This window comes from Neodiprion lecontei, chromosome 7, assembly GCF_021901455.1.
Source record: "Neodiprion lecontei isolate iyNeoLeco1 chromosome 7, iyNeoLeco1.1, whole genome shotgun sequence".
Taxonomy (NCBI): Eukaryota; Metazoa; Arthropoda; class Insecta; order Hymenoptera; family Diprionidae; genus Neodiprion; species Neodiprion lecontei.
The window spans coordinates 2,388,759-2,403,946 of record NC_060266.1 but is presented as its reverse complement, the minus strand read 5'-3'; the positions used below and the strand labels follow the sequence as shown (position 1 = coordinate 2,403,946).

At 37.1% G+C, this 15,188-nt stretch overlaps 1 protein-coding gene and 1 long non-coding RNA gene across 19 annotated transcripts in view; one reads left to right on the top strand and one right to left on the bottom strand.

Moving 5' to 3' along the window:
- The window catches only part of LOC124295276, a 214,209-nt gene that overhangs the window by 6,685 nt on the left and 192,336 nt on the right, over positions 1-15,188 (top strand). The gene's annotated exons all lie outside the window — the stretch shown is intronic.
- The window catches only part of LOC107222953 (protein doublesex), an 84,172-nt gene that overhangs the window by 43,287 nt on the left and 25,697 nt on the right, over positions 1-15,188 (bottom strand). For 13 of the 18 annotated variants that reach the window (XR_006905171.1, XR_006905170.1, XR_006905172.1 and 10 more), the window contains 2 exons: positions 8,583-9,328; positions 7,908-8,154 (listed from right to left, as the gene is read on the bottom strand). Coding sequence is in view for 14 of the 18 variants with exons in the window: in XM_046744701.1 (XP_046600657.1) it covers positions 7,908-8,154; positions 8,583-8,861 (526 nt within the window). In the remaining 4 variants the exon portion in view is untranslated. Of the gene's footprint in view, positions 1-7,907; positions 8,155-8,582; positions 9,329-11,586; positions 11,775-15,188 lie in introns of all 18 variants that reach the window. The other 5 variants (XM_046744691.1, XM_046744696.1, XM_046744697.1 and 2 more) reach the window with 3 other exon arrangements.

Here is a 15,188-nt window from a genome sequence, read left to right as displayed (position 1 = left end):
TATTTGCGAAAAGTCAATTATTTTAACTCCACCTTTGTAATTATATTTTCTAATGAATTACGTAGGATTTTTTCGATTCATTGAAATTCAACGATATTATGTTGGATTTGTGACACATTTTTTTTATTTAGAAAGAAACAGAAGAAGAACACCTGTCCGCTTCAAGTTGACGCCAGTTTTTTTTTTTTTTTTTTTTTTTTGCAAAAGATTAATATTTATGAAAAATCCTACGCACTCTACTAGATTTTGGCATCTTCTTAAAAAATCTTTTTCGTTTTTATTTTCTTCTTTTTCTAAATTGAAAATTACGACCTGCAGGTAGTCGCCCACGGAGGTAATTGAAAAAAAAAACTATTTTCTTCCACGTCGAGATTTATATTAACACGTATGAAAAATAGAAATAAAAAAATATCAATTTGGTTTTCTTAAATAAAATGGAAAAAATTATTTCGTGTACGCAACGAGTACGTATTACTCCTTCAACTGTAAGAAAAATCTCAACTTGACCCCAGAACCGACTTTAACGTAGAATTTTAAAGTCAGCGTGTGTTCAAAGAAATTTCTTTCAAAACGTTGAGGAAACGTGCGAATCGCGGTGAAACCGAGGCTGAAAGTAAGCGCAGGGATAAGAGCCGTGTTTACCCGATTGTTTACACCATTTGTGCGCAATAGGAGTTTGCTTCTCGCCGCAGAGCGGTCAGTCAGCTCGGTTTGCTCTTCGAACTCTTCCACGGTGGCAGTCGAGCCATTATCCACGTAGAACTAATCGCAAACTTATTGCCCTTTGACAGTGTGTGTGTGTGTACGTGGTTGCGTGTGCACGGTTTTTTCGAGTGTGCGCGACGCCGGCGATAAAGCTATAAAGCGAGTCCTGCTGCCGCATTCAGCAGCGGCCTTAAACCCACTCCGAAGCTAAAAGGTGCAAGAATCGGGGCTTAAACGGTGACCCTTCTTCTTTTATTTCTTTTATTTCTCTTTGTGCGCTTACGCGCCTTTTGATTTCACGATTTGAATTTCGCGCGCGAGGATTTACTCGCGGAATAGATGAGAAACACAATTGCACTGATCGAAATTTCCACACTGGAAAATTTGGGCAGGATTGAAGAAATCGAGTGTGAACAAAACTCGCAAATAATTAATTCATCAAAATGTTACCAAATGTACTTTTGTCAGAACTGAAACGATTTTGAACAGACCACAGAAGCAATAAATTTGAATATTCAGATTCTAATTTGTAGAGTCAGCAGACATATTTCAAATTTTTATCGCGGCACAATTTTCCAATTGAAAGCTAAGAACGTCACGACCTTTCAAATTCTGCCCACAAGATTGTGCTTTGTAAAATGATATATTCGATCCAAAATAACTTTTTGTACGTATTATCAGTTTTTCAAATTTCTTTCCGTATTGTTTTCGTAGAAAAAAAATTGCAATTTTTTGCTTGCTCTGTCATTTCCTCCTACTTTGTTCCGATGATGTATTATAGCAAAGTCTGCAGTGACTCGTCAGTCGGATTTTACGTCAACGACGACAAAAGATACAAAGAACCGAAGCGTCGATAAATCTATGCGTAAAACTTCATCTCCGATGGTATAACGCGCGTGTATATATATAAAATATAAGGTACCTGGATCATGACCCAGCATGATCCGAGGGGTGCGAACTGGGTGGATAAACGGTTATACTCCTCGGGCCATATAACGCGACGAAGAGAGGAAAGGAACGAGCGGTAGACGTCGTCGTCATCGTCGTCGGGGAGACGCGGAGGTCGTTAAAAATTTAACTTGTCAAAAGGAGGGTTGAGGAAGCTGCCGCCGCTTTTCCGCAAGTTCGAGAACTGTCTACTTTGATTTTCTCGAATTTGAAATCGTCTGCTAGTTTTTCTCTTCAAACTTCATTCGTAGAAAGGAGTACCTGAGCCGTTTTCGCATCATCATTCTGACATATCTCTAATTCAAACACGATTCGGAGACATAAAATCGTACAAAGGGGTCAAAATTCGAGTACGAAAAGACGCCGACGTCGGAGTCGAAAATTATGTTCCTCTCTTTCCATTCCATTTCATTTTCTGGTAGCAATTCATCTTCGAGGCGAAGGGCTACTAGATTTTTTACGCGTCGTTGAGTGGTAGGAAAATAAAAAAGAAATGAAAGAAAGGAAGAGAGTGGGAATCGAATTTACGAGCTGTTTAGCCAGAGGCACTTAAATTTTTAGAGGGGGGGAACGGTGTGTATCGGTCGGTCTATTAGGTTATGTGAGGTTTAACACGCGTTAGGATTTAGGTTGAACCAAACTTGGGCGGTGAAGCACAGAGAAACAGGATTATTGTTGGTTTTATATGTTCCACATTGAAAGAGCCGACAAAACGTCGTAAACGTGCCGCATAATAGAAAGAGAGACGGGGAGAAAAGGGAGCAGGACGATTGGTTCGACACGCAAAGGTGAAATTACAAAATACATTTGAAATCGTGTACGAAAGTTTCGGGGAATTGGTTATACTCAGACAAAAAAGGAAACGAAAAAAAAGAAAGAATTTTGATAACGAGATCGATTGAAATTTTCATCGATTCGATATCGATTCGAGTATACGCAAATTTTGAATAATTATTCTGAAATTTCTCAACTGTTCGAAATTATAAAAGAAAAGAACAGACAACGGATAATTACATTACAGAAGGGAAAAACACTGTGAACTCATTGCCGATATTTATATGAGGATGAAATTTTTCCTGTCAGGGATAAAGATTGGATCTAATCGGATAAAGATGTATATTATAGTGCATCAGGACGGTCTGCTGAATCTTTGCTAATGTCGACTGATGGGCGGGTTATTAAAAGCGTCAAGTCAATGGCGCGCGATTCAGACTCGTAAAACCGTAGAGGTTTACAGCCCCATATAACGACCATAATCACCCCTGGGATTCTGAATTCATCCCCTTCTGTTTCCTGGTTTTTGATCAACCGAGGCGCGTATCCTACAGTATTGCAGTCGGAATTCAGCGAGGCGTCGGTATTTATTGTATTATTCATTGTTATATTATTAATCCCAATGATTTTCGGATCTAGCTTTCGTAACCGATTCGACCGTTTCGCCTCAAGCTTTGCCGATCGCTTGGTCCATAGACTAACAAATTGTAAGAATAAACAAAAATAATCGATTATCGCACGGCATCGATTTCGGAAAAAGCGTGACCCTAATATCTGCAATCGCTGCGAATGAAGATGAAGATTTCTTCGGTAAAACAATTCTCCTAGAATGAAAGTGTACAAAAAAATTTACAGAATGAAGGATACATCATTAAAAATGAATAAAGTCATGAGTAAAATAGGTGAATTAATAAATAAAAACAGTGAGCAGTTATCCAATGAAAAGTTAAACTTAGAAAAAAAAAAAAAAAAACAGAGAGAGAGAGAGAAACGAGACAACGAAGGAAGGAAACGAAGTCGGCAGGCAATCAGTAGCAAATGGGGCACAGCGGGCTAATTTCTTGGTGGTCAAGAGGAAACGGTTAAACGCCTGAAGGCGCGTTTCATGGGCAGAACTGCGTCCATCCGTTTGGGATGCTGAAGGAGTAACAATGACTTTAAAACGTGCGTGCATTGGGTGTGTGTTTATGGTGCATTCCGTCGTAAGCCGGACGTTCGTTCATTTCGAGTTGCGAGTTGGTCAGTTTAAGGAATTATACTCAGTCAGGAGGCCGAATACAAGCGATTTTTCAAGAGTTTTTTTTAGGAAGAGACATTTCAATTTGCTGATATAAAAATTTATGTACGTGTTGGGGAAACATTGAACTTATGTCTGATTTTTTTTATTTGTAAAAATAATGATTTTTAAAGCTGCTATATTCGATCTCTGGGAGAACTTCTAAAGAAGAAGTCTTAATTTGTTTATAAATTGGAAAATATTTATCAGCGAGAAAAAACCTTCGTTCAAGGACTGAAAAATATGTTCAAAAAGCTCGTGCAAAAATTTGAGATTGATCGGTTCAGCCGTTTCCGAGAAATCTTGCTCACCGACTTTGAAAAAAAGATTCTTAGAAAAACGCCTCTTAAATTTTGTCGGTCGCTTTGCGCTTTACTCCCGCGTATTTGGGGTTCGGTTATAGGCGGGTTATATCAGAACTCGGTAATCACTCGCCGGCCAATAACCATTCGAGAAGAAATCGTCGAAACGTTGCTGACCTGTCGAAGTCAGAAGCCAGAGTTACTAAATTTCACTCGAACAATGTGCGACTTGTCTGCCTTGCGATCCGGAGTCGAATGCTCGAATAAAGGAATCGGTGTGTGTGAGAGTCGATTTTCAAATACATACATAGACGGGGAAATCGAGATCGTCGTTTTTGGTCTGGTCGACAATTTTTCTAATCAAGTAACACAGAGGCTCGCATGAATTACCAGAGATTAAAGTCAGCCAGGCTTGAAAATATGCACTTTTCACAGATTTAGAGAGACTTTAAAAAACCCCCTTGTCAATATTTGTTAAATTCTTTACGATTATATCAAGTCGCGGAATGAATAACGCGTTTTCTTATAAAAGTGCACCGTTGCATTAAACTTGCAACAATAACGATAAAATAATACTGACAGTCAATTTTTCGTTGTTTCTAATTCTCAGTCTTACGAAATTATAGAAATCTATTTCACGCTTTGGAATCTGCGCGTAATCTTACCAAATATCGATCACTTGCATCCTTATAAATATTCTCTATAATTCTGTACGATTAATCAATCAAAAAAAAAAAAAAAAAACAAATTGCAAACCTCCATATTAATCTTGTAGCCCCAATTATCCTACACGTATTTTTTGTACGTTGAAAATTTGCGTTACCGTTTAGAAGCTGAAATTATCGACGCGTCTGAATTTCGACCACTGCAAAGTTTCTAGTATAATAATATTTCCTGAACCAGAAATTGTTTGTTTATTTTGGTGAGAAATTTGCGAGCATAAAGATAATGCAGATATTCGTTTAACCGACGTTACATAGCGTGGCTGGAAATGGAATTGAAGTAGAACGAGCGACTAAGTTAAAACAAAAAACAAAAAAAAAAAAAACGAAGAGAGAGGGAGAAAAAAAAACTGGGGGAATTGCGTATAGATAAGTGAATAAATAACAAGGAGGAGACAATGATAAGGTCAGCAATAACGGTATTAATTACGAATAGTATAATTGGCGGCGATAGATAATAATTATTGAAACGTTGAGCAGGCGTATTAAGCAGTGCTGCGAATTGATCGGACGTCGAACAATGAAGAGTATTGAAACCGAATCGCGAGAAGACATTATTGCAATCTCTTTGAATGTGGCACTGTCCCTGCGAAGAAGAGACTCGCTATTAATTAATAATATATGAAACGGAGAAAATCACGGAGACAAAACTCGCTTTTTGTACGAACCGCCTATTAATATACTCTCTTTCACTTATCTCGCGACTAATTACGAATCTACAGATTACTCTGTCAACTCTGAATCCCTCGTCGACGATCCCAATAATTTCTGTTTACTCTGTATTGAGGCTCGAAACATTGGGGAGGGGGGGGGGGGGGGGGGGGGGGGAATTACTGTTTTGCAATATTATAGAACAATATTTTAGGATCATAAAAAAAGTGTCCAGTTCGTGCTATGGCGAACATATTTTTTTTGAAAGGTTTTCAATTCTCGATCTTGCCACAAAAATTTTTAACGCATTTTTCTCGAAAGGCACGTTTTTTCAAACTGGAAGAAAAGATTACTTGAACATCGTTGCACGGATTGATTTGAAATTTTGACAGTAACTTGGCAATTACATTCTCTGTGGAAGTGCGTGGCCGTTTTTTGTTGTTCAATGTAAAATCGACTTATTTTTTTCAAAACCGCACCGTTTCGACGAAATTCGATAAAAACAAAAAAAAAAAAAACCTTTTTTTCTTTAATTGAAAAAATTACGTTTTTCTTTTTGGATTCGTTCAGAAGTATTGTATTCTTGCGGGTGTAACTGCCAAATTTGGAGGGTGGTTTCACCCTCTTAAAGTTTAATGGCAGATAAAAAAAAATAAAAATACGTGTCGCTTATTTTTAGTCTATTATAACGTAATACAAGAGAAATGAAATCTGAGAGTTCGACTTGGGATACCTTCCTTGTCAGTCTCGGCCCTTCCTTTATCGGCCCGTCTGTCTGTCTCTCTCTCTCTTTTTCTCTCTCTCTCTCGCTGCCTCTCTCTAACTCTCAGTCGTTTCTCTACCTACATGACGCTTGAGCGAGGGATGAGAGGCGGCAGGTTGCGAGGGTCGGGGCTGCTTTAACTGCTTTGAACGGTGGAGCAACAGGTAGGTCAAAGACCCACTCGAAATATTGCCACCGAATAATGCGTGTGCGTACAATAAATACATGTACACATATCACATGCCTAAGACGTGCTTTCCTATAAACGTAACGCGTATAAATATGCGACGAATTAAGCGGAGTTATGAAATTTGGAATAAAAAATCCACAATTTAGACACACTTTCGTTTACCTTGATTTATTTTCCAATATTATTTAATATATAAACGGTTCTCATTTCTATCGCTAGACTTTGCTTTTAGCGAAGAAAATCGCTGCGTATATTAACATTATTTCTTTATATTTTTCATCTTCAAATCGTGCCACGTGTACAGTAATCTAGATATCCGAGGATTTATACAGAATCGACGGTATTGTAGTATAGGTATCACATTATACCGGGATCGATTAGTCATGCATGCAGCGCGAGTATTAAGCAAATGCATGGCATAAGGACAATATACGAGAACACTGAGTTGTGTTTTCTGCGGGTCACGAAGTGGCAAAAAATGAATAGTTATAATGCTTGTATAATATTCTTCTTGTCTCTCGTAAAACAAGGATAACATCCACCTTCTCATACGGCGTCGTTTGATAACATTGAAATATGATTGAATGGAACTTCTTTTCTTTTTTTTTCTTGCGCTCGTATAAATTATCATAGAAATGTTCCTACGTAAGGTGTCACAGAGGTGAGGAATTAAAGAGAAAAACTGGCGTGTAAGATAAAAAAAAAAAAAAAAAAAAAAACAATCGAATAACGAAATAATGAAACAAAAAATTATCCACGTACATCGTTTTACCTCACACCTTTTTATCGTACTCGCTTCATTAAACAAAATGATGCATACAGTCCTACACTACGTACGTTGATCATTTTTCTCTGACTTTTTTCATCCAAGCTAACGGAAAAACCCACCTACAACGACTTTAGCATTGATATAGTTTGTGAATATGAAAACAAAATGCTCATTTTCATAATTCAAAATGACTGATCTAATATGAGCGAGTATGATCAATTTTTATATTTTCCGCCCTGTTGAATTTTGTAATTCTGACGTTGGATTCGTTTTCAATGACCCCAAAAACCCCCCGATAACAAATTTACAGAGTCAGAGAGAATCTCTTGAAACTTGACAGTTCAGTTGTTAGATGCCAAAATAGTAGATTTTTGAGGTTAACTTTACTTGAATTAAGTTGGCCTCGTGCCTGGTGAATAAAAATATGATCGTGGTACGTTCTCGGCGTCGAAAAAATTCAATTTTCAGCACATGCGGAGCTGAGTGTCAAGTGTCAAACAGTATTGAAGTTAGCAACGTTAACGTAACAAAGCGTCGAAACAAAACTCGTTAATTTACTATTTTTGAACGATTTAAAAAAAAATTTGGTCTATAAATATGGAAGATGATGAAATTAGTCGTCTATAAATATGAGTAGAATTTGGCTAAAACTTACGGATTACCGAATTTCAAACAATACAGAAGTTGCGAAGTAGCGTTTATTTTGTTGTTTTTTTTCCATGAACATTCATCGTTATATCAACAAGTTAGAAACTCGAACCTCGCAGTTTCAAGAGATTCGGGATAAATTGTAAAAGAAAAACTCACCGTTTCGCCGCTGCGGTAAATACGACGGGGGGGTGCCGTGGGGGTAAATCGCGGGTAATTTTTGCGAGGGTGGTATCGTAACAACCGATCCCCCGATTACGCTGTGCCCTCCGTTGCTGTCGTGATTGCTCACCGGGGATCCCCCGCTGCTGCTGTCGCAGCTACCCTCCAAACTCGACCTCTCGGGTTGGGGCACCGATATCAAACGATCGGCGACGTCAACGACCACCGAACGAGGGTCCACCTGCTAGGAAAAGGTGCGTTAAGATCACCGCGTCTCCGAAAGCCGCGCGGCGAGACTGCGATTTTGTTTCAGAACGAAAAAATTAAAATTCGCAAATGTGGGAAGAAAATTAAATTTGAACACTTCTTTTTTTTTTTTCCCCCACTGCAAAGTTTTTGTCAATTTTTTCCCCGCACATTTTGCAAAATTCTGGAACACGTACGCGTACATTTACTATTTCCCATGCAAATTTTATTGTTTCTTTACATTTTGCCAACTTATTTTGGAAAAATTATTCAAGATATTGGAACTTTTAACATTCCTCATGGAATTCATCGGTTTTTTGAACGCTTTGCCAACTTTTTTTGCACACATTCTCGCAGCAGCCCCACGCGTCTTCCGACGTGGTTTGGGGATAAGGAGGGTATCTTGAGGAACAAGGAATTACTAACTTCTTCGGGCCCTCTGACCCTGGCCTCGTCCTGGGCCTGAGCTCTTCTCAGCGCGGTTTGCAACGCCATGACGCGTTGCCGTTCCGCGGTTAATCTACACTTCTCGCAGTTACAGCTACGATATTTACAGTATCTCTTGTGACCCTTGAGGGCTATTTTTAGTCTATGATTCCTACAACGGGCACAATTCGGCGGTGTTCTTGGATTGACCGCCGCGTTTGACGACGGGGCACTGGAATCCATTTGACCGGATGATAAAATGTCGTCATTGTGATCCATTTTCTAAGATTTTTTCCTTTTTTTTTTTCTATTTATATCACGAAAAAATAATTCACAGACTTATCTTTACTCGACTGTATTTCGTTCACTACGCGTTTTGATTCTGTCCTTAACGAGGACGCTTTTCACCCTCGAAGTTTAATGATCTGTGATTACGTTTTATTTTGATTTTTTTTTTTGCACTTTTTAAATCACACAGCAGGTTCGATTGGATCGATTTCTCATTCTCACTGTCAATGTCATATGTTTCATAGATTAACGATCTTTTTGTTTTTCTTCTTCTTTTTAATTGTTATTATCGTTTTATTTAATTTTTTTTTTTTTTTTTTTTTTTGCACTCTGCTACTGATCCTGCTGCTGATGCAGATCGCGACGATTGTGGTAAAAATAATTCTTGCAGCGTTGGTGATTTAAAAAATTCTCCAACCGTTCCGCGGGGGGATCAGACTTCATCCTGACGTCTTTCTCTGCAACAGAACGTAAAGAAAGAGATTCGGTCAATTTAATTTCCTTTTTTTTTTTTTAGATTCTATTTACGCACATGCCGTAAGAATTTCGCACGCGATTAGCGCGATAAAAATGAACAGACGGCGAGTGAAAAAAAATCAATCAAATACATTCGACAGAACGATAACAGCAGCTTGATGATTATTAAAAAAAAGTCAATTATCGACGAACCTCGATCACTGATTGATTAATCGAACAATGTATCGAGTGCCTGTGCGGATTAAATCTCATCCAGTAGGACGCGTTTTATACGGATTTCAATTGAATTCAATTCCTTGATGATAAATCTTTTCCTCACTCCTCTGAAACTCGGAAAAGCGATGAGGAAAAAAAAAAAATTCAAAGTGTTACCCGTGTAGGGAAAATTGATGAATATCTTTTCCCCAACAGTTTTAACAATGATTCTTGTTCTAAGAACTTTCAATAAATCAATGAAGCTAATCGATTTCGTAAAACGTGAAAATTTCATTAACCGTTAGGGGGGAAAAAGAAGATTGTTGTGTAATTTCAGACGATGAATATAACTTATAAAAAAACTTTATTTTTACGTTCACCAAAATTACAACACGTATATATATATAAAAAACTATATTTACACACGAAAGCGCATCAGGTGATGCACTTGGATACGGAGATAAATACATACATATACACATATTTATATATATATATATTGCATCGCACAGATTTGTCTTTAACACTACTAATTATATGCAACTTAAATTTTATCATCGCTTATATAGTACGTAGCAAAGCAACGCCGAGTGCACAGAGATTCGTTGCAGTGTCTCTCTCTCTCTCTCTCTCTCTCTTTCTCTCTTTCTCTCTCTGTCTCTCTCTGGATCTCTCTCTCGACTCTGGCGTTGCATGCATGCACGCAGCATGCAGCCAGACACTTTGACGTGACACGAGGGGGCCAAAATAGGTGGTGAGGGGGGAGGGGGGGGGGGGGGGGGGGGGAATGATATGATGTGTATACGTATATATATGGAGAGAGAAAGAGAGAGATAATTTTAATACATGTACAAATTATGTACTTATATACGCGGATGTAGGTACATTATACATGTATGTATGTATATATATAACCACCGTAAATATAGCTCGCTTGGTTGTTGGTTGCTGGTTCGTCAGCCTTGGGGAGAGTTAAAGTTCTCGCAGATTTTAGAGAAGAGGAAGAAGACGAGGGAGAAGAAACACGCGCGATTCGTCTCGTGTAGCAGCAGCAGAATCATCGCCAATACCACTCTATACAATATATATATATATATATGTATATATGCGGTATAGCCATATGGGTATTACATATGTAGAAAAGTCGCTATAACGGTACACTTTGGTATTCTGCATACCGAAATCATTCGAGATACACACATGTATTATACTTTGGTATATAATAAACTTATGTGCGTATTTGACACGTGTAATAACTGTTGAAACACGAGGAATGTAATAATTTCGCGAATTTCCGTCTATCGGTTTTGACGATACGTATAAATGATGCAGTTGTTGTTTTGGAAATTTCAAGAGGCTTATAAAGAGGAACTCGTTGAAACAAATTCACGTAAATTTTCATAATGTTTGAAAAAAAAAACTAGATTCCGGTATACGTATATTAAATATCGTGAATATGCTTAAAAAATGTACACATATATGTATATATTAGGGTGTGCCAAAAAAAAAAAAAAATTTGTTTAAATATATTTTTTTCAAACGAACAAGTAAAACTCTGTAGAGCGTCGCAAATAAACTCTCATCCAAATATGAGCTCTTAATATCGATATTCAGAGGTGCCTGTTTCGTTTGTTTACATTTTCCATTTAACCAACAAGTAAAGAAAATCAAAAAAATTATTGATTTTTTGCTTCGTCTCGAAAACGGCTTGACTTATAAACTATCTATGTACAGATTCTTGTAGAAAATTTCACGCTCTATAAAAATGTACCGAGATAAAAGTTTCCTAACGTCAACCGCTTAACAGATATTCGCATATAAACATTGAGTCGTCGATTTTCTTCTTTTTATTTTTTTGTTATTTTTTGCACAACCTAATATACATATATGTACATTTTTTAAGCATATCGTGATATTTTATATTATATGCATTGGTGTGTAAATTTGACATCGGTGTGAATTCTTCCGATATTTAGCATCGACATAGAGAAGTGTTGTCAGAGTAACGCCGTTTAATGACTTGCATAAAGCGCATTTTACGTACCTACTTATACGTAATATAGTTAGTCGGTCTTCGAAGCTTCGTTCGTCTTCTTGTCCGTCATATAGGTATGCAAGCTCCTCACCGTCGGAATGATGCGAAATAATATGAAATGCAAATAATTTCACAACTCCGAATGCAAATTTCTCGTCGCCTGCACCGACGACCCGACCGGACGACGATTCCCGGTGCTGCAAGTTTATATTCATTATTGCTTTCTTATCGTTCGTTCGACTCGTGGTAGCGATTTTTTTACGCTCAAGAAGTGGGTGGATATAAACAGCAGGTATTTTCATCGAAGGCTGTGATAGCGCGAAAGTTGAAAAAAAGAAAGAAAAAAAACGTCACGTCGATTCGTTGCAATAAATATTTTAGAGAAAATGCAGAATATCAATGCCGTATGATTTTGTCGTTTTTAATCTGCATGATTTGAATTATAGCCCACTTTTGTCGACATTTAATCGTTCACGTGTTATCATCTAGGATTAATTTTTTCCCTACAGTTTTCTTTTATTCTATCAGCGGAAAAATTCTGTTACTTAGAGATTCGTTGTCAATTAATATGAATAAAATTTATTACATTCATGTAGAAGACGCAAAATCAGCCTGATAATTTATAAATATATACTTTCAAAGTTTTAGATTTGTGCTTCGTTGTTTTTTCTCCGCAATTCTCAACACTATCAATTTCAGTTACGCTTTTATAACCGCAATATCGTTACAATATTTGAGTTTATCAATTGATTCGAACATCTTTTCGAATTCTGTCTATTATCCAAGGAATAAAAATTGTCCCCTGCTTTGAGGAGAGAAATCGAGCAAAAATCCCCGAAGAAGAACGTTTGATTAATGTTTTTAATTAAAACGAAAATTCACTTGAGAAGAATCGAAAATTATTTACATCGCGAATTTGTATATTATCCACATAATACGACAATAAAAGAACAACTTTACTGCATCTATTTCTCATCCGGTATAAATCACGTGTCGAAATTTATTATACACGGATATTTACACGCCGTGTTTTGCAGGCACCGAAGCTTTACATTTGATAAGTCTGCGATGCGATATCAAAAGCAGCTTCTTCTCTCGCACCTTTCTGTGCGAACGGAGCGACGGGTAACTTTAGGCCTAGCCTTCGTTGCCTCTCGCCTGTTCTCTCGATGCCTGACTGACTGACTGACTAACCGAATGAATGAATGAATGACTCCAAGATTGCAAATCGCTGCTGAATTTTATCGCGAATTAATCTTAGTCGCAGTTTTGTTTCCTTCTCCAGCGCCGAGTTATTTCACGATATATATATATATATATTTTTTTTCGTTTTTTTTCACGCCATCATCGTCTCTACTGACTTTCCTCAATTTATATCGCCCCCTTTTATATCGTCCCGAACGAATTGAATTTACGGTTCGTTTTACACACCGATCGGTAGAAATCGATGTGAAAAAAATCGATTGGAAAATAATTCTAAAATTATTCTACTTCTAATTTCTTTCTTTTTTTTTATTCTGGATGATAATTTGTTTGTTTGATTGTTTTTTTTTTTTTTTCTTTGTATTTCTTTTTAAAACCCATTACGGGTGTTTTGATACAAACCGCTAGTTTGCAATTCAATCGATACCGTGAAGAAGATCGCTACGCGATACAAAGATTTGCAACAATGTTGCGAAAATTGATTCTGTATTGACGTGGCTGTTTTATCCAATTGCCATTCCGATCATGTTGAAGTTAGTGACGTTATTGTGACGATTCATATTGAGAAAAAAATGTTGTTCCAGGATTTTGGAATTGGTTGAAAATTATTGAAACGTAATTTAAAATAATACCTAATGATATTTTGAAATATTAGCTTCTTTAAAATCGTTACAACAATAAGAAGAGAAAAAAATATTATTTTCACCCCCAATGTTTCATTAAGATAACGCTGCTAACTTCAATCTCGTTTATTCCGCAACGTCACGATGCCTGCGTATGGGAATAAATCAGAATCTACGAAGGATAGAAAGAGGAGAGAGAGAAAGGAAAAAAAATCGGGCCCAGAAATTTTACATCCGGAATTCCTCGACTTTTTACCAAAGCATCCTAAGAGCAAAAATCAACTCTTTTGCCTTGCAACAGAAAATTCGAAACAGGAATTAGAGATCAAAAAATATTTATTCAACAGTGACATCAATTTTCACGTCTGTTAAGGTAACTTTAAATTTTATTCTTGACACCGAATCTGCCTAGAATAAAAATCAACGATTTTTATCGGGTTTTAATGATGGGTAATATTGGAAAAAATTAGCGAGCTAAAATTTTATCACGTTTCGCGTGAAAGGTTTTTAATAATTAATGTTTTTCGTTATTTTTTCTCTTTGAAAATTCTCGTCTTTCGGTTTTTTTTTTTTATTTTCATTTTACATTCAAGGATCGAGTTTCAGACTCGTTGTGCCGCTGATCGATCCTCGCGCATGAAGGATCAGAAGCGAGAAGGTGGAGGAGGAGGAAGAGGACTGGTTTCTTTAAAAATTCTCATCTTCCCGAATTCGTTCGATCAACTCGATCCGTCTGCGTCGAGTAAAGCGGGCGAAGAGGCGAACCCGCAAATTCGTTACAATGTCGCGTTTCGCTTTATTCGTTGTATCCGTTTTTTTTTATTCGCGTATACGAATGAGCAAAAATCTCGAATATAAGTCTCCAATCAAATAATATCCCATTATATTATTAATTTTTCTTCTTAACAAATAATCGCGAATCACGAGCAAATTGAATTTTTTCCAACTTTTCGCCTCTAATTATCCTTTTCGATTACGGCTTTATTTTGCAATACGGAATATTGAAGGAGGATCGTTTATTACCGCGCCATAAAGAATTATCTTAATTTAAATACACAACATCAATCAATACAAAGTATTCTCCTTTCAAGATTCGATTACTCGCTAAAATTTTCCGAACAAATATTGCCAACAACGGAGGACGATTTTTTGTCAATCACGCCATTTTACAACTTGTAGTATGAAAATTGATGATTGATTGAACTTGTGGGAGTCGATTAAGATTAAACAATATACTCAAGTGTATTTAAAATATTGCTCGCAAAAGATTTTTCCACCCGCAGTTTGCAATTTCATTATTTTCATCGCTTCTCAAGTATGTGTGTATATATATATACGTGTACGTGTTATAATCAAGCTCTAAAAAGTTGTGAAATTGGAAAAATACTCTCGGTAAACAAGTCCCTTGATATTTTTTTTTTTTTTTGCCAAATCGGGATACACGGGAAATTGTGTAGTCTCCCTTATCTCCGTCTGCCTTTCTTTTTCTCTGCTTCTTCAAATTGTCAATTGATGAGCCAAATCTTGATTCTCCGGGTCTCAGGCCGAAGTTAAACTCAGCCGAAAGGGATTAAAAAGAAGAAGAAGAAGAAGAAGGAGAAGAAGGAGGTTGAAACAACTTTTCATTTTCCCTCGCACTCTCGAGTTTGAAGAGGAGTCGCAGAAGGAGAGGAGCTGCTAATTCGATACTAATTAACTTAATTTATCGTTAACTTAACCAGCGTTGCAAGCTGCCGCGGTTTGAGCTTTCGCAACTTGTGAAATAATATCAAAATAAAAATAAAA